At 43.3% G+C, this 24,749-nt stretch overlaps 1 protein-coding gene across 2 annotated transcripts in view; it reads right to left on the reverse strand.

The window, feature by feature from the left end:
• The window catches only part of LOC105473131 (ubiquitination factor E4B), a 146,973-nt gene that overhangs the window by 87,478 nt on the left and 34,746 nt on the right, over positions 1 to 24,749 (reverse strand). For both annotated transcript variants that reach the window (XM_071101032.1, XM_071101024.1), the window contains exons 2-3: positions 20,764 to 20,950; positions 2,458 to 2,593 (exon numbers count right to left, since the gene is read on the reverse strand). In XM_071101032.1, the coding sequence (XP_070957133.1) occupies positions 2,458 to 2,593; positions 20,764 to 20,950 (323 nt within the window). The remainder of the gene's footprint in view (positions 1 to 2,457; positions 2,594 to 20,763; positions 20,951 to 24,749) is intronic.

Consider the following 24,749-nt stretch of genomic DNA (forward strand, 5'->3'; position numbering starts at 1 on the left):
AATCTCTCTTTTCACTCTGTCTGCTTTAATGGTCTTTGTCTCTGCAAGGAGTGGGGGCATTTATATTTAAATAAATAAATAAATAAATAAATAAATAAATAGGTTTTTGTCACCAGTGTTCTACAATTTCACCATAAAATGTGTAGGTATGACTTTCTCTTTGTTTATTCTGCTTGGGATTCACTAGGCTTCCTAAATCTGAAGATTCATATCATTTACCAACTCTCAACAAAAATTCAATCATTTATTATAATTTTTTTTTTTTTTTTGAGACAGACTCTCACCCTGTTGCTTAGGCTGGAGTGCAGTGGTGTGATCTCAGCTTACTGCAATCTCCGCTTCCCGGGTTCAAGCAATTCTCCTGCCTCAGCCTCCCGAGTAGCTAGGATTACAGGGGCATGCCACCACAACCCACTCATTTTTGTATTTTTAGTAGATATGGGGTTTCAACATGTTGGCCAGGCTGGTCTCGAACTCCTGACCTCAAGTGAATGCCTGCCTCGGCCTCCCAAAGTGCTGGGATTACAGGTGTAAGCCACTGCTCCTGGCCTGATGTTTTTTTTAATAATATCTTTCAAACCAGTAGAGAAAAAAACGTGGAATAAAAGTGAGCAGAAGGAAACCTCCCCAACTCTCTATTCTCCCTTTTTGATATTTAGATATATGCTGGACCCCTGTTCTCTTTTTCTTCTTTTTGAAAGCTGAACATCTGCATTCACAATTTTAATGTTCTACCTAGAAATTTCAATCCTACATACATTTCATGAGAAACCAAGGACTCTGTCCTCTATATCTCTAAATATCTTTTATATTTTTCATCTCCTTTGTTCTTTATGGTATGTTCTGGGTAATTTCTTCAGCGCTTTCGGTTTGTCAATTCTTCCTTCAGCTATGTCTAACCCCTATTTAACTCTTACAGCAAGTTGTCAATGTGAATTACCTTTTCATTTCTAGATATTCTATTTGGTGGTGGTGGTTGTTGTTGTTGTTATTATTATTATTATTATTATTGATGCAGAGTCTCACTCTGTCACCTAGGCTGGAGGGCAGTGACGTGATCTCAGCTCACTGTAGCCTATGCCTCCCAGGTTCAAGCGATTCTCCTGCCTCGCCTCCCAAGTAGCTGGGACTACAGGCATGCACCACTACACCCAGCTAATTTTTGTATTTTTAGTGGAGACGGGGTTTCACGATGTTGGCCAGGTTGGTCTTGAACTCCTGGCCTCAAGTGATTCATGTCTCCCAGTTTCCCACAGTGCTGGGATTACAGGTGTGAGCCACCACGCCCAGCCCCTTATTCATATTTTTAATTCTCCTTTTTTTTTTTTTTTTTTTGAGATGGAGTCTCACTCTGTTGCCCAGGCTGGAGTGCAGTGGCACAATCTTGGTTCACTGCAACCTCCACCTCCTGGGTTCAAGTGATTCTCCTGCCTCAGCCTCCCCAGTAGCTAGGATTACAGGTGCCTGTCACCAGGCCCAGTTAATTTCTTGTATTTTGAGTAGAGATAGGGTTTCCAGGTTGGTCTTGAACTTCTGACCTCAAGTGATCTGCCTGCCTCGGCCTCCCAAAGTGCTAGGATCACAGGCATGAGCCATCAAGCCCGGACTTAATTCCCCTTTTCATCTGTTTAGCCCACTGACACGAACCGAGGGCACTGCTTGAGGCGAGAGGAGCCAGATCCAAGGAGTCTGACTTGCTCAACCACGAAAGGAATCAATACCTCAGCCACCCTTATCACCCATTTTTGGCACATATGCAACACAGGAGGGCTGTTTCAAGACACCCTGATCCTTATGAAGCAAACAGGGTATTTGGCTTTCCTGTCTAAAATATTCCAAACTTTTAAATTTCACTAATCAGTAAAAGTTTTAGGGAGAGGCATATGCTTGCCAACTTTATATTTACAAAATGAGAACAACAGATTTCTTTTTTTAACTGACTACACCATTATTTCATAAAAGACATTTAACACACAAGCATAGTGGGCCAGGCACGGTGGCTCATGCCTGTAATCCCAGTTCTTTGGGAGGCTGAGGCAGGCAGATCTCTTGAGGCCAGGAGTTTGAGACCAGCCTGGCCAACAGGTGAAACCCTGTCTCTACCTAAAATATAAAAATTAGTCAGGCACGGTGGCACACGCCTGTAATCCCAGCTACTCAGGTAGCTGAGGCAGGAGAATCACTTGAACTTGGGAGGCGGAGTTTGCAGTGAGCCCTGATCATACCACTGCACTCCAGACTGGGTGACAAGAGTGAGACTCTGTCTCAACAACAAGGGTATGAAGAACATCTCTGAATAATACAAAATCTTTAAATGTAATACGTTTGACCCTAATTTGCTAAGGACTGGCATGGGTCTCCAGCTGGCATTTCTGACTATGGACTAGAGACTAAAGTGAATGGATCTTTCTCTTTCCCTAAATAAAAGAGCATATTAGAAAACTGGCTTCATTTTACCTTTTCTCACATGAGACACCATCGATATCCATGCTCTGGGAACGTGAGAGAGACTGAGATTGCGTTTCAAGGCTATTAGAGGGCGAGCTGCTGAGAGAACTGACTCCTTCACTGCTCTGGCTTCGATGGGCTACTCCTAAACAGAAAACACAGGAAGGATGAAGCCCCATGGGAAATAATGTTCAAGTTATTTGTAATAGCAACAGTAAACACGCACAGTCTGCAGTCACACTGTCATGACATTGCAGCAACCGAGGAATTTCTATCAGAAGATCATATAAAAAGCTGGAAACAATAATAAAATCATAGGAACATCACTAAGAAATCATAAGTTATCAATATACTTCATATGAGGTTGGTAACAGAGCTACACCTAATGCCTAAAACTCACCCCTCATCACCTCTCTTGCACCAATTCAAACTATGGTCCACAAATACAAATCAGAAACATAAATTAACTTCCATGATAGTCCAGAAAAATCCTTGGAATGCACCCAAAAGAAGAGATATTAATAAATCAGGCCATTGCAGTGGCTCACGCCTGGAATCCCAGCACTTTGGGAGGCCAAGGCAAATGGACAACCTGAGGTTGGGAGTTCGAGACCAGCCTGGCCAACATGGTGAAACCTCATCTCTACTAAAAATATAAAAATTAGCTGGGCGCCTGTAATCCCAGCTACTCAGGAAGCTGAGGCAGGAGAATCCCTTGAATCTGGGAGGAAGAGGTTGCAGTGAGCCAAGATCACAACACGCACTCCAGCCCAGGCGACAGAGCAAGACTCCATCTCAAAAACAACAAAAGGATATATTAATAAACCTACAGAAAAATGTGTGATAAAGCGAGTATAATAAAATGTCAATGAGACCAGGCATGGTGGCTCATGCCTATAATCCCAGAACTTTGGGAAGTCGAGGCAGGTGAATTACAAGGTCAGGAGATTGAGACCAACCTGGCTAACATGGTAAAACCCAGTCTCTACTAAAAATACAAAAAAATTAGCTGGCCAGCCTGGCTAACACAGTGAAACCCCGTCTCTACTAAAAAATACAAAAAACTAGCCAGGCGAGGTGGCGGGCGCCTGTAGTCCCAGCTACTCAGGAGGCTGAGGCAGGAGAATGGCGTAGACCCAGGAGGCGGAGCTTGCAGTGAGCTGAGATCCGGCCACTGCACTCCAGCCTGGGCAACAAAGCAAGACTCCGTCTCCAAAAAAAAAAAAAAAAAAAAAATTAGCTGGGCGTGGTGGTGGACACCTGTAGTCCCAGCTACTCGGGAGGCTGAGGCAGGAGAATCGCTTGAACCCAGGAGGCAGAGAGGTTGCAGTGAGCCAAGATTGCGCTACTGCACTCCAGCCTGGGCAACAGAGTGAGACTGTTAATGTTAAATTTTTAAAAAGTGAATGACAGAATCTGGATGGTGAGTATACGGGTGTTCCCTGCAAATTTCTCTCAACTTTCCTGTATGTTTAAAATTTTTATAATAAAATGTTGAAAAAAATATAAGAGAACTCAACAATGTCCTTTGATATAGATTGATCCATTTATTGGTTGGACACCTTAGTGGAAATTAAAAACCTGACACTTTGCTGCCCTCACAGAGCTGACAGTATAGTGAAACTGTAGTCATTAGCATAGGGACAGATGATTTCTCACAACAATTTCCTCATCGATGTCTCTAAAATCATGTTTTACATTGAAATTTTAAAAATTACTTTAACTCTATGAATATCTTCCCATGAAAAAAGAAGAATGTTTACCCAGGCATTTGCAAATACTTTAAAAAATATATATCTATAGTGCTGAAAAGGAAAATGACACGTTTTAAAAAACTATTGGCTAGGCACGATGGCTCACACCTGTAATCTCAGCACTTTGGGGGGCCGACGAAGGTGGCTCATTTGAGGTCAGGAGTTTGAGACCAGCATGGCCAATGTGGTAAAATCCTGTTTCTACTTAAAATACAAAATTTAGCTGGGCATGGTGGCGCACGCCTATAATCCCAGCTACTTGGGAAACTCAGGCAGGAGAATCGCATTAACTTGGGAGGTGGAGGTTGCAGTGAGCCAAGATCACCCCACTGCACTGCAGCCTGGGTGACAAAGCAAGACTCCACCTCAAAAAAAAAAAAAAAAAAAAGATAGGAAAATTTGAGTTACCCGTTGTAGTGAAAACAATTACTGAATAAATATAATTTTAACCCTTCCAGCATTCTATGAAAGCAAACTTGCTACCTTTTAATGTTTCTCTTCAATGAAGAATGTTACAAAACATTTATTCATTCCTGAAAGCAGTTCTTCACATGTACTAATTTATTAAAACTTCTGCACGACTTACGAAGGAAATAAGAAGGAACTTGATACCAAAGAACTGAATATGGAAAGGGAAAATAGTAACTTTAAGTGGAAAAACATGGCCAGCACTAACTTAAGCATGTGATGATGTTTTAACAGCACCAGGGACATCATGTGGATATTACATACCCCTGATACGACGTGATGGGAACGGCACTTCACCTGTGTGACAAAATCTTCCCCAAAACCCACAACCCCAGTCTCATCATGAGGAAAACACCAGACAAAGCCAAATCAAGGGACATTCTACAAAGTACTGACTAGTATTCTTCAAAATTGTCAAGATCATGAAAACAGGACTGAGATACTGTCATAGACCAATGGAGACTAAGGAGACTCATGTTTAGTTAAAATCATATTCAGGCTAATTCCTTAGTTTTGACAAATGAACCAGATATTAACATTAGGGGAAACTGGATGAAGGGTACACAGGAATCCTGTATATTATCTTCATAACTTCTCTATACATTGAAAGTTAGTCTAAAATAAACATTTATTTTACAAAAAAACCAGGACTGGACACCGGTTCCATCATTTCTAGTTTTCTAATCTTAACCAAATCTTCTTACTTAATATTTTTACCTATGCTCTACAATACTGTCATCTGTGCAGCCTACTTCGTAGTTCTACTTCGAGGAGCCAATGAAAAAAAACAATGTGAATGTGTTTACAAGTTCTATAGATATACCTGTATGCGTCAGACAAGAACAGAATGAGAAATCAGATTTGCCTTGTTACCACAACATCTGCTCTGGTCTTGCCCACTTTTAGCATATTTAAGTACTAAAAAAGAGAGGGGGAGGCCAGGCATGGTGGCTCAAGTCTGTAATCCCAGCACTTTGGGAGGCTGAGGGGGTAGATCACTTGAGGTCAGGAGTTTGACACCAGCCTGGTGAAACTCTGTGTCTACTAAAAATACAAACATTAGCCGGGTGTGGTGGCACACGCCTATAGTCCCAGCTACTCGGGAGGCTGAGGCACGAGAATTGCTTGAACCCGGGAGGCAGAGGCTGCAGTGAGATCATGCCACTGCACTCCATCCTGGGCAACAGAGTGAGACTACATCTCAAAAAAAGAGAAAAGAGAGGGGGAACCTTATCCTACCACTGTTCAATGACTTTTCCCTCTCAAGCTATCATTTCAAATAATCACACAAGTGTAATTCCTGTGGATCCACTGATGCTTCTACAGTGGCATTACTTGTTAAAAGTAACTCACAGTGAACAAACAAATGTAATTTATAATCTACCTAACTACTGTAGCTAAAAAGGATATATGCATAAAACTGGATTTTGAGTCCCCCCAGTCCTCATACCTCATTTATCTCTACATCTAAGGTCATTTCCTCCCCCCTGCACCCCTCCCTGATAACTAAGAATACATTTCACAGTGAGTATTTAATAGTCACTGAACACTTTGGGAGGCCAACGCGGGCGGATCACCTGAGGTCAGGAGTTCAAGAACAGCGTGGCCAACATGGCGAAACCCTGTCTCTACTAAAAAATACAAAAAAATAGCTGGGCATGGCGGTGGGCGCTTGTAATCCCAGCTACCCAGGAGGCAGGAGAACTGCTTGAATCTGGGAGGCGGAGGTTGCAGTGAGGCGAGATGGCGCCACTGTACTCTAACCTGGGTAACAGGGCAAAACTCCTTCTAAAAGAAAAACAAAGTCACTGAATACAAGAGAGCTTTGAGGGTATTTTCTAAATTTATGGCAGCCACATCAAATGGATGCTATTAGTGAACTCTGTACTTGTTCTTAGTACCTTAGTTTCTCTATAAAATGATAGAACTGATGTTTAAAAAAAAATCTCTAACACTTTACAGTCCCATTAAAGTTATAAATTACGTGTTGCTATTTTTTGAAAACCATGCTGCATAGTTTACAATAACAAATCTAAATACTCCATTATGCACCCCCTGTCAAAACAGTGACAAATTTTAGAAACAAAAGAGAAACTGAACCACACAACCTTGGCTGGTGAACATTTTCTGACCCTTCACAAAGGCTTTCTCTCAGGTCAGGGCTGAACTAGTCTCTTTCATCTACCACATTCAGGGAGCCCCCGGAAGACGGGAAGACACACCACCTGATTAAACAGAACCGCCTGAAGTCAAGAGGCCTGAGGCCACAAGGTAACAAGTTATTTTCATTCTTTAGGATCACAATATTTCCTGTCACTAGGAGAAGAAAGGAACAAAGGAGTTTTGCTTCACTAAGGATAGGGGATGGGTACGGTGACAGGCCAAGGTGTGGCTCTCAGTCTACTTCAGGGGATGAATCCTGCCAAACCTGACCAATGTCCACTTGCTGGAGGCTGGCTAGGGCTTGATGTTAAAGCTCTCCAGGTATGAACATTCAACTCTAGGTGTTAAAGGTGACAAATTCTTCTGAATCCAAAGATTTCAAAATCTTAACTTTTTCTTAAACTTACTTCCCTTGGATTCCAATTGGGAAACTGGAGAGAGGCCGGGTACAGTGGCTCATGCCTGTAATCCTAACACTTTGGGAGGCCAAGGTAGGGGGATCGCTTGACCCCAGGAGTCTGCGACCAGCATCACCAACATGGTGAAACCCCATCTCTACTAAAAATACAAAAAAAATTAGCCAGGCATGGTGGCGGGCGCCTGTAATTCCAGCTACTCAGGAGGCTGAAGCAGTAGAATTGCTTGAACCTGGGAGATGGAGGCTACAGTGAGCCAAGATTGCGCCACTGCACTCCAGCCTGGGCGACTGAGCAAGATGATGTCGCAAAACAAAAAGAAAGAAAAAAAAGAAAACTAAAGAGAGATGGTGAAGAAACCTCCCAGTGTAGTCCCAAATCAATGCAGTCAACCCTACTACTTCCTGGATACCTATTATGAGCTCAACAGATAAAAGAGAAATACAAGAAAGTTTCTTTTTCAGAGTTTTCAATCTAGTTTGGAAGACAAGATAAATGTACCCAAAACTAAGAGTGGTTTGTGTGGCACAATCTCTACTGGTTATAGGCCTTTTGGGGTGAATATATATGTTGACTGGGACAGCAACAGAGAACATGCTCTGAAAATCAAGATAGTGGGCCGGGCGTGGTGGCTCAAGCCTGTAATCCCAGCACTTTGGGAGGCCGAGATGGGCGGATCACGACGTCAGGAGATCGAGACCATCCGGGCTAACACGGTGAAACCCCGTCTCTACTAAAAAATACAAAAAACTAGCCGGGCGCGGTGGCGGGCGCCTGTAGTCCCAGCTACTCAGGAGGCTGAGGCAGGAGAATGGCGTGAACCCGGGAGGCGGAGCTTGCAGTGAGCTGAGATCTGGCCACTGCACTCCAGCCTGGGCGGCAGAGCGAGACTCCGTCTCAAAAAAAAAAAAAAAAAAAAAAGAAAATCAAGATAGTGAATTACATGAAGAGGGTGGAACATGATTACAGAGCACTTTGCAAGCCCTCAGATTAGATTATAATTGGAAATAAGGAGATGAGGAAAGCTTTCAAGCAGGTGAGTGACACGTATTATCTTTCCCACCAAGCCATAAGATCTTTAAGGGACAGGAACACATGGTATAGAAACCACTCTCACAATATTTGCCCCTGGGCCTTTGCTAGGCTCGGACACATGACAAAGGCCATGAAAGCAGCACCGTGGCACAGTTCACATCCCACTGTGTGGGGAGAGTGCTAGTGGGCAGTTTGGAGTCAGAAGCAGACAGCTGGTAAAACTACAGGCACAGCAGAGGTTGCAGGATCAGGTTAGCAAAAATGGGGCAGGGGGTGGGGGCTACAGATAGGGAAAAGTACAAGAATCAACCCCAAGTCAAAACAGGAAGTGTATTGATTCCCAGCACTGCACGCTTCTCATGAACAAGACACCATCAGCGCTTTTACCAGATTTACAAAGTAATTAGTATGACCCTAGAATAATGCTATAAGATGAAGCCCAGAACTAATAAAACATACCCCTTTGCTGGCCTAAAGGCCACTCTAATTCGAGGAAGTACCCATGCCAGCATAGGACATACCTGTTCTAGCTCAGAATTAAAATGTACAAGCAAAAAGCAAAGGATTTCAACCACGGCTAGGAGCCTCCTGAACTCAGTAGCCTTTTAGGGGTCCTGCTGCAGCCCTGAGGCCTTGAGGCTTCTGTCTGAGCCTCTACCTCTAGCCAGCTGCTTAACCACCCTGGAATTCTCTCTTTCTCCCAAGCTAGACCAAATAGAAGAGGAAAAAAAAAAAGAAAAAAAGATTTTAATACAGCAATCAATGATAGGACCAAAGTTATAACTTCGTTGTCATTGTGGATAGCATTCTTAGCCAAAGACAACTTACCATAAAAGAATGGCTTCGATTTTGTTGACATTCCTACAGATGTATTAATAAGCAATCATAATGTTTATTAAAGACTCAAAATTGGAGAAGGAAAATGAGGGGAAATTGAAGATGACTATTTCAGCCCTGTCTTGCATCAATCATTGGCAAGTCCATTCTTGCCCCAGGACCTTTGCATCTGTTTTTCTTCTGTCTGCAAAGATCGCCCCACAGATATCCACTTGGTTTGCTCACTCACTTCATCCAGGCCTCTGCTAAAAATGTCACATTCTTCTAGAACCAGAAATATCACTTGACCCAGCAATCCCATTACTGGGTATATACCCAAAGGATTATAAATCATTCTACTATAGAGACACATGTACACGTATGTTTATTGCAGTACTATTTACAATAGCAAAGACTTGGAACCAACCCAAATGCCCATCGATGATAGACTAAAAAAAAAACGTGGTACATATACACCATGCAATACTATGCAGCCATAAAAAAGAATGAGATCATGTCCTTTACAGGGACATGGATGAAGGTGGAAGCCACCATCCTCAGTAAACTGACACAGAAACAGAAAACCAAACACTGCATGTTCACTCATAAGTGAACTCATAAGTGGGAGTTGAACAATGAGAACACAGGGACACAGGGAGGGGGAGCAACACACTGGGGCCTATTGCGGGGAGGGTGGGCACAAGGTGAGGGAGAGCATTAGGACAAATACCTAATGCATGCGAGGCTTAAAACCTAGATGACGGGTTGATAGGTGCAGCAAACCATCATGGCACATGTGTACCTATGGAACACACCTGCACGTTCTGCATGTGTATCCCGGAACTTAAAGTTAAAAAAAAAAACAAAAGTCACCTTCTTAATAGGACCTACAGCAATTATGTACACACCCCCAGCGGTACTTATGCCAACATACTGGTCTCTTTTCCTCTATAATTACCGTCATCTGAAAGATTTTATGGTTTTGTTTGTTTTTGTTTTTTGAGACAGAGTCTCACTCTGTTGTCCAGGCTGGAGTGCATGGCACAATCTCGGCTCACTGCTACCTCAACTTCCCAGATTCAAGTGATTCTCATGCCTCAGCCTCCCCAGTAGCTGGGCCTACAGGTGCACACTACCACACCTGGCTAATTTGTGTATTTTTTTGTAGAGGTAAGGTCTCACTATGTTGTCCAGGTTGGTCTTAAACCCTGGGTTCAAGCGATCCTCCCACCTAGACCTCCCAAAGCGCTAGGATTACAGGCATGAGCCGCCATGCCCAGCTGGGTATTTAAATTGTTTTCTCTCACTAAAATATAAGCCACATAGCCTAGAACAGAACCTACTGCATAGGGGGATTTAAATAAATATGATGTATTAAGTGAAGCCTATGTGAATTGAGAGCATTCAATAAATCAATGTAACAACCAACATAAACAAACAGATAAAACACACCAAACAAATCTGGAGGGATAAGAATAGGCCAGGAACAGTGGCTCATGCCTGTAGTCCCAATACATTGGGAGGCCAAGGTGGGAGGATCACTTGAGCCCAGGTTTTGAACCAACCTGGGTAACACAGTGAGAACTCGTCTGCACAAATAATTAAAAAATTAGGATGGGCGTGGTGGCAATTCCAGCACTTTGGGAGGCCACGGCGGGCAGATCACCTGAGGTCAGGAGTTTGAGTACAGCCTGGTCAACATGGTGAAATCTTGTCTCTACTAAAAATACAAAAATTAGCAGGGCGTGGTGGCCGGTGCCTGTAATCCCAGCTACTCGGGAGGCTGAGGCAGGAGAATTGCTTGAACCCGGGAGGCGGAGGTTGCAGCGAGCCGAGATCGCATCATTACACTCCAGCCTAGGCAACAAGAGCGAAACTCCAACTCAAAAATATATATATATATTAGCCAGGCGTAGTGACGCATGTTGGAAGGGTGAGGCGGAAGGATCACTTGAGCCTGGGAGGTTGAGGCAGCAGTGAGTTGAGATTCCATTGCTGCACTCCAGCCTGGGTGACAAAGTGGGACCCTGTCTCAAAAAACCTGGTGGGTAGAGGTTGCGGTGAGCTGAGATCATGCCATTGTATGCCAGCCTGGACAACAAGAGCGAAACTTCGTCTCAATAATAATAATACTGTTGTTTATAAAAAGTAGAATTTTTAAAAACATATAAAACGTTATTATTTATGACAGTCAACATTCTGTACAATAGATCACTAAAGCTTTTTCCTCTGATCTAGCTGAAATTTTGTACCCTTTGATCCACATCTCCTTCCTCATCCACCCCCATTCCCCAGCCTCTGGTAACCACCATCTACTCTCTATTTGTATGAGTTCAACTTTTTAAGCTCCCACATATGAGTGAAAACATGCAATATTTGCCTTTCTGTGCCTAGCTTATTTCACTTAGCATGGTGTCTTCCAAGTTCATCCATGTTGCCACAAATGACAGAATTTATTTCTTTTTGAAGGCTGAATAATATTCCATTGTGGATACATATCACAGTTTCTTCTCCCATTTATCTGAAGATGGATTCTTTAGGTTGCCTCCATACCTTGGCTATTTGGAATAATGCTGCAATGAACATGAGTGCAGGTATCTCTTCAGCATATAAATCTAATTCCTTTGGATATATACTCAGAGTGGGACTGCCAGATCATATGGTAGCTCTAGTTTTAGTTTTTTGAGGGACCTCCATATTGTTTTGTAAAATAGCTATATAAATTTACACTCTCACCAAGGTACAATTTTTTTCTTTCTTTCTTTTTTTTTTTTTTTGAGATGGAGTCTCACTCTCACCACACTGGAGTGCGTGGCGTGATCTTGGCTCACTGCAACCTCTGCCTCCTGGGTTCAAGCGATTCTCCCGCCTCAGCTTCCAGAGTAGCTGGGATTACAGGCACCCACCACCATGCCCAGCTAATTTTTGTATTTTTAGTAGAGACGGGGTTTTACCACGTTGGCCAGGCTGGTCTCAATCTCCTGACCTCATGATCCCCCCGATCTTGGCCTCCGAAAGTGCTGGGATTACAGGTGTGAGCCACCACACCGGGCCGGTAGAATTTTCAATCAGATAAACGCCTGTGTGAAAATGCTCCAAAAAAACCAACAACGCATAATCAGGAGCCTGAGAAAGTGACTATTTGTGGCTGTACTCTGTTAAGTACAGGACACCAGCATCTGCACCTCTTCATAAGTTCATGCCCTCATGCTAAACAGTGAGCCCCTGGAGGCCCCTAACTGAGACTTCCCCATCCTGCATTCCTAGCTCTCAATACAGTGCCCAACAGACAGAAGCCATTTGTTAACTATTCAAGTGCATGAATGGAAGCAGGATGAAGACCATTTGAGTCAATATGTTAAAGAATAATTTTAAGTTAAATAATCATTAAGTAGGTTAAAAACTAGCGGCCAAAGGAAAGAAACAAATTCTGTTTCTGATCCAGACCCCAGAACTAGCCCAGAGGCCAAATATATAATCTGGCTTCTCACTAGTTCCAAAGAGGCCCCTGTTCATTTCTGCTCCCACAGCAAAGGATCTTTACCTGGGGTCCACAGATGGGAACAGATGTTAAGGGGCTAAAATTATAGCAGTTTGACTAGTTGCTAAGTCTTTCATTTAAATCATTAGTAAAGAAGCATATAAATAACTATATTAAAATCTTTAAAAACATGTTGATAACTATATTCCTATATAATTGTGTAATCCTATTTTGTTACACACATTTAAAAGTAAATTTTGGGCCAGGCGCGGTGGCTCAAGCCTGTAATCCCAGCACTTTGGGAGGCCGAGACGGGCGAATCACAAGGTCGGGAGATCGAGACCATCCTGGCTAACACGGTGAAACATCGTCTCTACTAAAAAATACAAAAAAAAAAAACTAGCCAGGTGAGGTGGCGGGTGCCTGTAGTCCCAGCTACTCGGGAGGCTGAGGCAGGAGAATGGCATAAACCCGCGAGGCAGAGCTTGCAGTGAGCTGAGATCTGGCTGCTGCACTCCAGCCTGGGCGACTGAGCGAGACTCCGTCGCAAAAAAAAAAAAAAAAAAAAAGTAAATTTTGAGGTCAGGTGCGGTGGCTCACACCTGTAATCCCAGCACTTTGGGAGGCCGATGGAGGAGGACCACTTGAGGTCAGAAGTTCAAGACCAGCCTGGCCAACATGGTGAAACCCCGTCTCTACTAAAAATACAAAAAAATTAGCCGTGCGTGGTGACGCATGCCTGTAATCCCAGCTACTCAGGAGGTTGAGGCAGGAGATTCACTTGAACCCAGGAGGCAGACTACGCCACCGCCCTCCAGCCTCGCTGACAAAGTGGGACTCCATCTCAAAAAAATAAAATAAAAGTATATTTTGAGAAGTTAATCAAAGCCTTCCCCAGTTTGCCAAAGGGAACCATGGAATGAAAACAATTGAGAACTCCATGCCTGTAATCCCAACACTTTGAGAGACTGAGGCAGGAAGATCGCTTGAGGCCAGGAGTTCAAAACCAGCCTAGGCAACATAGTAAGACTTCATCTCTACAAAGAAATTAAAAAATTAGCCAGGCATGATGGCTCACACCTGTAGTCCCAGCTACTTCTGAGGCTGAGGCAGTAGGACCACTTAAGCTCAGGAGTTTGTGGCCGCAATGAGCCATGGTCTCACCACTGTACTCCAGCCTGACTTTGTCTTAGAAAAACAAAAATGAAACCTGCCAGCTCTAGAGAGTATACAGGCAACTGGAAGACCCATTCCACTAGACCTAATAATCCTGTCAAGATGAAAATGGTTGATAAAGGACCTGTTGGGGGACTCCAAAGCAATCATGACCTCCTCTTCAGAGGTCACGACAGCGAGGAAGGTTAAGGCCTTCGTTGGATATACTCAAGATGTTTGATAAGCAAACATCAAAGAGAAGACAAGCATAATTCCAAAACAAGGCTGTAAAATAAAATCACCCGAGACAGTTAAGAAGTTCTGAAGATGAAGCAATCACAAATCATCTAAAGATAAGGGAAGGAACTAAGAAAACTAGACTGTCCTCCAAAGAATTTAATAAACACAGATATTAAAAAGGAAATGAAAGAACATCTCCTCCCCAACTAGGCTAAAAGCTCTTTAAGGAAAGAAACTGAGTCTCACTCATCTTTGCACTGCCATAAGCAAGTACTGTGTGTGACCTGCAGTAAGCCCTACATTTTAAATGTAGAAGTAGCAGAATCAGCCAGGCACGGTGGCTCACATCTGTAATCCCAGCACTTGGGAGGCTGAGACAGGTGGATCACCTGAGGTCAGGAGTTCGAGACCAGCCTGGCCAACACAGTGAAACCTCGTCTCTACTAAAAATACAAAACTTAGCCACGTGTGGTGGTACACGCCTGTAACCCCAGCTACTCGGAGGCTGAGGTGGGAGAATCACTTTAGCCCGGGTGATGGAGGTTGCAGTAAGCCGAGATCATGCCACTGCATTCCAGCCTGGTTGACAGAGAGAGACTCTGTCTCAAAAAAAAAAAAAAAAAAAAAAGCATAATCAGTGTTAAATATAAAAAAGTGGCATTCGTCTGTAGGAAAAGCATCACCCACATATATAAAGTTCTGAGAGAGGCAAGAGCAGTGCCACATAACAATGCAGTAAAACATGAAGAAATGTCTGGAATGACAAGTCTGGAACAGCAGTGACCTATGGACTTAGTTCCACAGGCACTAGTTATGTTGTCATGTACATTTGAAATATTTTATATAACTTTTTTCTAATTTTAGAAGAAAATGAATAGACTGGGGATTTTTTAAATTCTGCTCAGCGCTCAGCACACCAGGAAAAACAGAGACAATCCAGCTGGTTGTGGTGAGAGGAACAATGTCAGCCAGCTGTTTTTCAAAAGAACTCAAATCTTACTTCACTTCTAACATTTCCAACAAGAAATATTTCTTTCATTCATTTAGCCACAGAATGCCTGGCATTTCCAGGGTGCTTGCCATGTGCTAAGCGTGATGCTGGGGGTAAGGGGATGAGCAACACTGGCAAGGATCCTGCCTAACCTTACATTCAAAGGGAAGAGGAGACACAGATCAAAAACGAAGAAATAATATTCCTATTTGTAAGGAGGGTCTTAGCAAATGTAAGCAAGTTTAAATAAGCTCATACTCACTTAGGGTAGTCCCTAATCCAGTAGCTGTCATAAAAGGGAAATCTGGATACAGACACACACAGAACAAAGATGGCCATGTGAAGACAGAGGTGAAGACTGGAGTTATGTTCACAAGCCAAGAAATGCCAAGGACCACCAGCAGCCATCGGAAGACAGAAGAAAGGATTCTCCCCTTGAGCAGGGGGCATGACCCTGCCAACACCTCGGATTTGGACTTCTAGCCTCTAGAACTGTGAGAAAATAACACTGCTGCTGTAAGCCTTTAAAAGTTCATGACAGGTTGTTACAGCAGCCCTGGGAAACTAAAGAAGCAGATGGCACTGCAAGAAGCTGGGACTAGGCCGGGCACAGTGGTTCATGCCTGTAATCCCAGCACTTTGGGAGGCTGAGGGGGTGGATCATTTGAGGTCAGGAGTTCGAGACCAGACTGGCCAACATGGTGAAACCCAGTCTATACTAAAAATACAAAAATTAGCCAGGCATGGCGGCAGGCGCCTGTAATCTGGGAGGCTGAGGCAGGAGAATAGCTTAAAACTGGAAGGCGGAGGTTGCAGAGAGCTGAGATCGTGCCATTGCACTCCAGCCTGGGTGACAAGAGCGAAAACTCCATCTCCAAAAAAAAAAAAAAAAAAAGGCTGGGACTACAGATGGGAGAAGCAACTGAAGGACCCCCTATAGCTTCTCAATCCTTGCTTTAGTTACTTGCAACTGAAAACAGCCCAACTAAAAGGGTCACCAAACAACTGCTGCCAAGCACTCCTGGATGAAGGACTTCTTACCATGGGTGGCACCCCACCCAGTTTTTGTCTCTGTTAGCACTTCTGGGCCAGGCGTGGTGGCTCACGTGTGTAATCTCAGCACTTTGGGAGGCCAAGGCAGGCAGATCACCTGAGGTCAGGAGTTCAAGACCAGTCTGGCCAACATGGCGAAAGCCCATCTCTACTAAAAATACAAAAATTAGCTAGGCATGGTGGTGGGCGCCTGTAATCCAGCTACTTAGGAGGCTCAGGCAGGAGAGTTGCTTGAACCCAGGAGGCAAACGTTGCAGTGAGCCAAGATCATGTCACTGCACTCCAGCCTAGGCAACAGAGCGAGACTGTATCTCAAAAGAAAAAAAAAAAAAAAAGAAAAGAAAAGAAAAAGAAAAACAGAAAGCACTTTTTGAGTCTGGAACAAAAATCTCTCAACCACATTCAGTGGATAATAAATCTGCCCACTAGCCCTAGGTCTAACTTCCAGGACCACAGAAAACAAATACAAGCCATCACCTTCATCATGCCAACTTTTCACACTCTCTAATGGACAGCTATCGTATTTTCTTGAAATTTCTTTTTCTCTTTTTTGAGACAGGGTCTTGCTCTGTTGCCCAGGCTGGAACGCAGTGGTGTGATCACAGCTCACGGCAACCTCCACCTCCTGGGCTCAAGCGATCGTCACACCTCAGCCTCCTGAGTAACTGGGACTACATGTGTGCACCATCACGCCCGGCTAATTTTTTGAATTTTTTGCAGAGATGGGGTTTTACTATGTCACCCAGGCTGGTCTCGAACTCCTGGGCTCAAGGCATCCTCCCACCTTGGCTTCCCAAAGTGTTATGATTACAGGCGTGAGCCACTGCACCTAGCCTGAACAGAGAATAGATGTAACCTGTCTTAAGAGAGATTTTCTGTTTGTTTTTTCACTTGTTTATTTTGGAAATCATGAAAATCTGTTTAACCCATCAAAGCATGGCTAATAATATCCAATTGTTTGTGACTATGAATAATGATGACTATGTGAGAAACATAATCAGGACTACTTAGCATAGAGGTGCATGGGCAAGAATTAACCGTTTAGGGAATGCCCAAGCCTTTCTGTTAGTTTGTGTAACAGCATATGGGCTGTTACACAACGTTGCACTTACGCTTTAGTGGGGCCCCTCTGGCTCTACACTGAGAACAGACTCAAGTAAAGCAAGGGTGGGCATGAGAAGACCAGTTAGGAGGCTGTTCCAGAAATCCAGGCAAGAGATGCTGGTGCCTTGCAACTGGGTAATAGAGGTGGAGGTGATGAGAAGAAACGAGGTGGTGAGACTCTGGTCTGCTTCTAGTTTTCTGACACCTCTAGAGCAGGGCCAAGCAAGCTCTAGTCCACAGGCCAAATCTGGGCTACTGCCTGTTTCTGTAAGTGAAGTTTTACTGGAACACAGTTACGCTTGTTCATTTACATATGTTCTATGGCAGCTTTTGTGCTACAGAAGCAGAGATAAACAGTTCTAACCTCACAGCCTCCAAAGCCAAAAATATTTACTATCTGGCTCTTAACAGAAAGAGTTTGTCAATCCAGGTCTAGAAAACATCAATTGTCATTTATTGAGATGGAAACCTGGGAGAAGATAAAATGTGAGGAAACAGCAAAGCCTGATTTGGGGCATGCTAGCTGTGACATGCCTGTTAGACATCCAAGCAGAGATATCAGGTAAAGCGCTGGATGTATCAGCCTGAGGTTCAAGGAGCAGGTTCAAGTTGGAGATAAAAGCTTAGGAATCATCAGATGAGGGTAATTAAAGCCAGGACACTGGATGACATCAGTAAGAGAATAAACCTGGATAGAAAGGACAAGAGGTTAAATATTGAGCCCTTGAATCCTAACATTTAGAAATCAGGGAAATAAAAAGGAAGGAGGCAAAGAGTAGAGAAGGAACAGATAGAGAGACTGTGGGAAAACCAGGAGGATGTGCTGTTCTGGAAGCCAAAAGAAAAACGTGTTTCCAGGAGAAGAGGGTGAAAGCCATGTCTAATGAGGCTGACAGGTCAGACCAGACAGTGACTCAGAGCAACCACAGAGCAACCACGGGAAGCCTCGCCTGACCGGAGTTGATTCAGCAAAGAGTGCAAGGGCAGAAGGGGACGGAGAGGACAGGCAATTCATTCCAGAAGTTCTGCTGCAAAGGTTTTGGTGCAGAGATGTGGGGGAGACGCTGGCAGGGGGAATTAGATCGAGAGAGTTCCTTTTGTTCATTCCCATGATGGGAAAAGTAATAGCATTATATAGGCTGTTTAAAATAAAATTTAAAAAAAAAGGCTATATGAGATGGAAAATCTGATGAAGGAATAGAAAGCAACTGCTGGAGGGAAGGCTGAGTAACTGAGGGGAGATGGGTTCTAGGGTCCAGGCTTCAATAGGAGACAAGAACTGGGCACACATACAGGTAGGCAGATGGATGTGATGACTGGGGCTGAAAGAGGTTCCCTGCCTAGGCTCTGCCTGCATCTGTTTTCTCAATGAAATATGAACCCAGAGTTATGAACCCTGTGGTGGCACATGCCTATAGTCCCAGCTACATGGGAGACTGAGGCAGATGGATCATTTGACCCTAGGAGTTTTAAGCTGTAGTGCACTATGATTACGCCTATGAACAGTCACCACACTCCAGACTGGGCAACATAGCGAGACCTCAGAGCCAAAAAAAAAAAAAGAAAGAAAAGAAAGGAAAGGAAAGGAAAGGAAAGGAAAGGAAAGGAAAGGAAAGGAAAGGAAAGGAAAGGAAAGGAAAGGAAAGGAAAGGAAAGGAAAGGAAAGGAAAGGAAAGGAAAGGAAAGGAAAGGAAAGGAAGGAAAGGAAAGGAAGGAAAGAAAAGGAAGGAAATGAAAGGAAGGAAAGGAAGGAAAGAAAGGAAGGGAAGGAAGAAAGAAAGAAAAAGAAAAAAAGAAAGAAAGACAGAAAGAAAGAAAGACAGACAGAAAGGAAAGGAAAGGAAAGGAAAAGAAAAGAAAAGAAAAGAAAAGAAAAGAAAAGAAAAGAAAAGAAAAGAAAAGAAAAGAAAAGAAAAGGGAAGCCAGGCCATCAGCTGAGAGAGTGAGCATGGAGAATGAGGTCCTGAACACTGGAGAAGGTATGAAACAGATCAGCAGAGTGAGTGAACTGGGAAGCATGGTGTAACGGCCTGCCAGTATCAAGGGTCTACTTGAGTTTGTGATCATGAATTTCATTTTTGTTGTTGTTGTTGTTTAGAGTCTCACTCCATCACCAGGCTGGAGTGCAGTGACGTGATCTTGGCTCACTGCAACCTCCACGTTCTGGGTTTAAGCAATTCTCATGCCTCAGCCTCCCTCGTATTGGAATTACAGGCAGGCAGCACCATACCCGGCTTTTTGTATTTTTTTTGTGAGACGGGTTTCACCATGTTGGCTAGGCTGGTCTCGAACTCCTGACCTCAAGCGATCTACCCACCTTGGCTTCCCAAAGTGCTGGGATTACAGGCATGAGCCACCACGCCCAGCCATGTAATCATGAATTTGAAATGAGACAGACATTTCAAAAGTTTTCAATTAGTTCAAATGGTTTCAAACGGTTCTGAGTTTTTCTATAGCCTTATTCCAGTGCATGAGAGAGATTAGGTGGGGAATGGGATTTAACCAAGATCCTGGTTTAAATAAGCAAGTAAGACAAAGTGACAGAGGTTCTCTCCAGGACAAATTCCAGCATTCCAGGTATGGCCTGACCAGGGTGAGGCAAAGAGCACTGTTGTCAGTACTGTGTCCAAGGAAAATCACATTTGGAATCCTGAACCCGTCAATCCTACCAGAAGACCATCAGAGCTTCTCAGAGACATACAGAGGAAACATTATAGGCAAGGGCATTCTTTATTACTAATAGGTGTTTTGGCTGAACCACATTAGGTCTAAACATTTATATATATATATCTATAGTCTACATTGATACCTATCAAGAAGTACAGGAACAAAACCTCTGCAAATACTTTTAATTGACACATGATTCTAGATCAAGAAGATAGATGATGTAGGTTGACTATCAAATTATTAGATAATATTATGATCAATGCAGGCCTCTTAGCACCCCCTTTACCCAACTAGAATCCTAAGTAATTATAAAATAATTATTATATGACAATAATACTATGCTTGATTTCAGAAAAGTTCACAGACAAAAGAGAGATATTTGCAAATACACAGTATGAAGAAATATTATCATTTCCCAACAAAGACAGTCCTGGATATCAAGCATCAGCTCATTTATTATAAAGAAATAAACTTTTACTTTTAATGAGATAGTTCTAAAACATCCTATCAGGTAGTTTCATCCTCTGAAAAGTTAGAGAAAAAGTTATGTGCCAATGTAGAATGAAGACGAGGAAATCTGCAATTAGAGGTGTTCATTTTGACCATTATTTTAGTCTTGCATTTTCAGATTATTTTATCTTAAAACCATCAACCAAATTCATAAAATCAGCAGAACCACATTCAGTCTTAATCATCTTGTCATCAGAGATAATACCTAAACCTGTTTGGAAAAAAAAAAAAAAAAAAAGATGCAAGTTATGGAAAGAAAAGCAATTGGTTTAACAGATTGCAATAAAAAAAAAAAAGGCGATAACACAACACATTGAAATGGTATTTAAATTACTACTTAGAGGATTTTAAAGAGCTGATGTCCGCTTCATTTTAATCTGTTCTGGAAACATGGCAACCATCAGCTTAACAAAAAGCTAAGAAGAATTACAAAAGAGTCCCAGGTATGAAGCTCGGGCTTACCTGATGCACCTATTGGGGAGGTAGCTGGGGTCATGTTGTGGACATTGAGACCAAGACTCTGAGAGGGTCCTGGGGCTGATGCCGCTATGGGAGGCCCCGGAGGGTTCTCCCTCTGGGGAGAGGTGAGTGGGGTGGTTGGCTGAGAGGTCTGTCCACCAGCAAGTCGTGCAAGGCGCCTCCGTCGAATCTACAACGTCAGGGGAAAAGAGCATTCTGTAACTAAACAGCAGAAACACAATTCTGCCAGAGAATGACATTATCCATAACCACACCAGAGCTTAACAACTAAATACGCCTTGAGCAAAAGTACTCTTCTGAGAGAATAACTCGCTCTACCACTATTCTTACAAGCTCTACCACTTGAGTTTTTAACAACTGGATCTTGGCCAGGTGCAGTGGTGCCTGCCTATAGTCTCAGCTGCCTGGGAGGCTGAGGTGAGGGGAATCGCTTGAGCCTGGGAGTTCAAGACCAGCCTGAGCAAGGCAGCGACACCCCACCTCTAATTCATACACACATGAATACGTATATACATACAAACATAAATACATATATACTGTATGTTAGTTCGCTTACCATCTCTGTTTATCACACCTCCTTGGCCGATATGGTGACTTTACAGTAAGCATATTACACTTTATTTCAGAGAGAGTCTGATATGGTGACTTTACAGTAAGCATATTACACTTTATTTTAGAGAGCCTCTCTCTGTCATCCAAGCTGGAGTGCAGTATTTCAATCATAGCTCACTGCAGCCTTGAACTCCTGGGCTCAAGTAATCTTCCCACCTCAGCCTCCTAAGTATCTAAGACTACAGGTGCACACTACCATGCCCAGCTAATTAATTTCTTTAATTTTTGGCAGAGATGAGGTCTCACTATGTTGCCCAGGCTGGTCTCAACCTCCTGGCCCCAAGTGATCCTCCCACCTTGGCCTCCCAGAGTACTAGGATTATGAGCGTGAAGCACCATGTCCAGCCTAAGCTTGTAACACACTAAAGCTTGGTGTTATTTTAATAAAATGACCTAACTTGGTCATTTCAAATAGGTAAGATTTAAAAATAAATAGCCAATTGGCTGGGTGTGGTGGCTCACACCTGTAATCCCAGCACTGTGGGAGGCCGAGGCGGGAGGATCATGAGGTCAGGAGTTCGAGAACAGCCTGACCAACACGGTGAAATCCCATCTCTACTAAAAATACAAAAATTAGCCAGTTGTGGTGGTGCACGCCTGTATCCCAGCTACTCAGGAGGCTGAGGCAGGAGAATCGCTTGAACCCAGGAGGTGGAGTGCAGTTGCAGTGAGCTGAGATGGCATCACTGCACTCCAGCCTGGGCAACAGAGGGAGACTCCATCTATCTCCAAAATAAATAAATAAATAAATAGCCAATTTAATTCACTAAAACAATGAGAAACAAAAGTTACAGTAAGAAACAAATTTAACCATCACTTGTAGGAGCAAATGATCAGGTTTTCTTTTTTTATTTGATTCAATAAAAATATAATCTGCCACTTCTTCCTTTTAACATATAATTAAAAAGTAACACCTTATTGAAAGAGAGAAATAATCCATTCATTCAAAATGTATTTGTTGAACTCTTACTAACAGCAGGGCATCTCCAAAAGCTTCCTAATAGATTTACCCATGTCCCCTGAGCAAAAGCAGCCAGATGTAAAAAAAACATAGACTGTATAACCCCATTTCTATAAAATTTGAAAATAAGAAAAACTAAACTATACCATTAGTTTGGATAATGGTTATCCTTGGTGGGAAAGGGGCAGGAATAAGCTCGGGAGAGGGAGGAGTGAGATTCTAGGGATCTGGTAATGGTGTTTTGTTGTTGATGTTGTTTTTAACTAGCGTCACAGGTATCTTCACTTTATGAAAACTCACTGGGTTGTATACTTACAACTATGAGTAATCAGTTCATGGGTATTCATCTTATTCTTCTTCTTAATATACATGTTAAATATAGTCTTCTGTATAGAATGTAAATTTTTTTTTTTGAGACGGAGTTTCACTCTCGTTGCCCAGGCTGGAGTACAATGGCACCATCTCGGCTCACTGCAACCTCTCCCTCCCAGGTTCACGCGATTCTCCTGTCTCAGCCTCCCAAGTAGCTGGGACTACAGGCATGTACCACCACACCCACCTAATTTTTAATTTTTTGTAGACATGGCATCTCACCATGTTGCCCAGGCTGGTCTCAAATTCCTGGGCTCAAACAATCCTCCCACCTCAGCCCCCTCAAAGCGCTGTGATTACAAGTGTGAACCATCGTGCCGGACCAAGTTTCATTATCTTATAGACAGTTAAATTTAGGAGTTCATGCTTGATTTCTAATTCAAATTCAACCTTTATTATTGACTACTTTACTTATCTGGAGCCTATCCGGATAAGTCACTTAATGGCTCTGTGCTTCAGTTTCTGCCCAATGGACGACTGTACACTGCACATTTGCACAAGGGGGATGAAATCATTGGCTGAGGGGAGTCCGAGGTGGTGGATCATTTGAGGTCAGGAGTTCAAGACCAGACTGGCCAACACGGCAAAACCCTGTCTTTACTAAAAATACAAAGATCAGTTGGGCATGGTGGCACACGCCTGTAATCCCAGTTACTTCGGAGGCTGAGGCAGGAGAATCGCTTGAACCTGGGAGGTGGTCATTGCAGTGAGCCGATATCACACCACTGCACTCCAGCCTGGGCGATGAAGTGAGACTCTGTCTTTAAAAAATTAGAAAAAAACCAGGGTCTTCCTCATAGGGTTGTGAGAAAACCACCACCCTGTCCCTTTCCCTACTTATTTTTTCACCGTGGCTCTGATCTGCCCTATGACATGTGTGATATATTTGTGTATTGCTTAGTTTCTATCCCCCTACTTGAAGTTTCTTAAAGGCAAGGACTTCTGTTGCACCAGTGCCTAGAACAGTGGTAGGCACATGACACATGGTAGGTGCTCTCTATAAATATTTGCTGAATAAATGAAAAATACTAGAAAAATGCACTGAACATAAAATTGACTAATTTATTAGTTGACATTATCATTATCATTGGAAGAGCACACCTACTATTGCTGGAAAAAATATGAAGTCACCTTAAACCTCAGTGCCAAGTTCAGCCCGAGATGTTAAATTTGGATGTTCTACTCAGTGATATAAACAGAGAATAAATGTTCTGACTCACTGTAATACAGGGTTGAAGAAAGAAAGGATTCTAAGGTTTCAAAAAAGGTTGAAGAATCGAGACTTTGTGAAGCATGTTGCAGACTATTAAGCAGGAAGAAAGAGTTAAGAGACAGAGGCAGGTCCACACATGACATAAGGGGTAGGAGAAGATTGGGAGAATACATCCTGCCCCATCTTAAAGATCTGCTGGAAAATTTAGGAAGTGCCATACAGGGGGCAGCGTTCTGGGGTGCCCACATCAGGGCTCTCAGTAAAGGATGACGCCCTTCGGTGGTCTGACTGCCTTCTACACTGGTGGCAGCTTTGAACTGGGTTAGCAACCTGGGAATATCTGGATTGGGGACTCACAAGAGAATGGCTTTGTGCAATCACAGGTATAAAGGTTTACCTCCAGCCTGGGCAACATGGAGAAACACCGGCTCTGATCTGCCCTATGACATGTGTGATATTTTAGTAAAAAATACAAAAACTGGCCAGGTGCAGTGGCTCACGCCTGTAATTCCAGCACTTTGGGAGGCCAAGGCAGGCAGATGGCCTGAGGTCAGGAATTCGAGACCAGCCTAACAGGGTGAAACTCCATCTCTACAAAAAATACCAAAAATTAGCCGGGTATGGTAGCATGCCCCTGTAATCCCAGCTACTCAGGAGGTTGAGGCAGGAGAAACACTTGAACCCAAGAGGCGGAAGTCACAGTGAGCCGAGATCGCACCACTGCACTCCAGCCTGGACAACAGAGCGAGACTCCCTCGCAAAAAAAGAAAAAAGAAAAAAAAAAAACTGTGCCAGGTGCAGTGGCTCATG

Source organism: Macaca nemestrina, chromosome 1, assembly GCF_043159975.1.
Source record: "Macaca nemestrina isolate mMacNem1 chromosome 1, mMacNem.hap1, whole genome shotgun sequence".
In the NCBI taxonomy this organism is placed as follows: domain Eukaryota; kingdom Metazoa; phylum Chordata; class Mammalia; order Primates; family Cercopithecidae; genus Macaca; species Macaca nemestrina.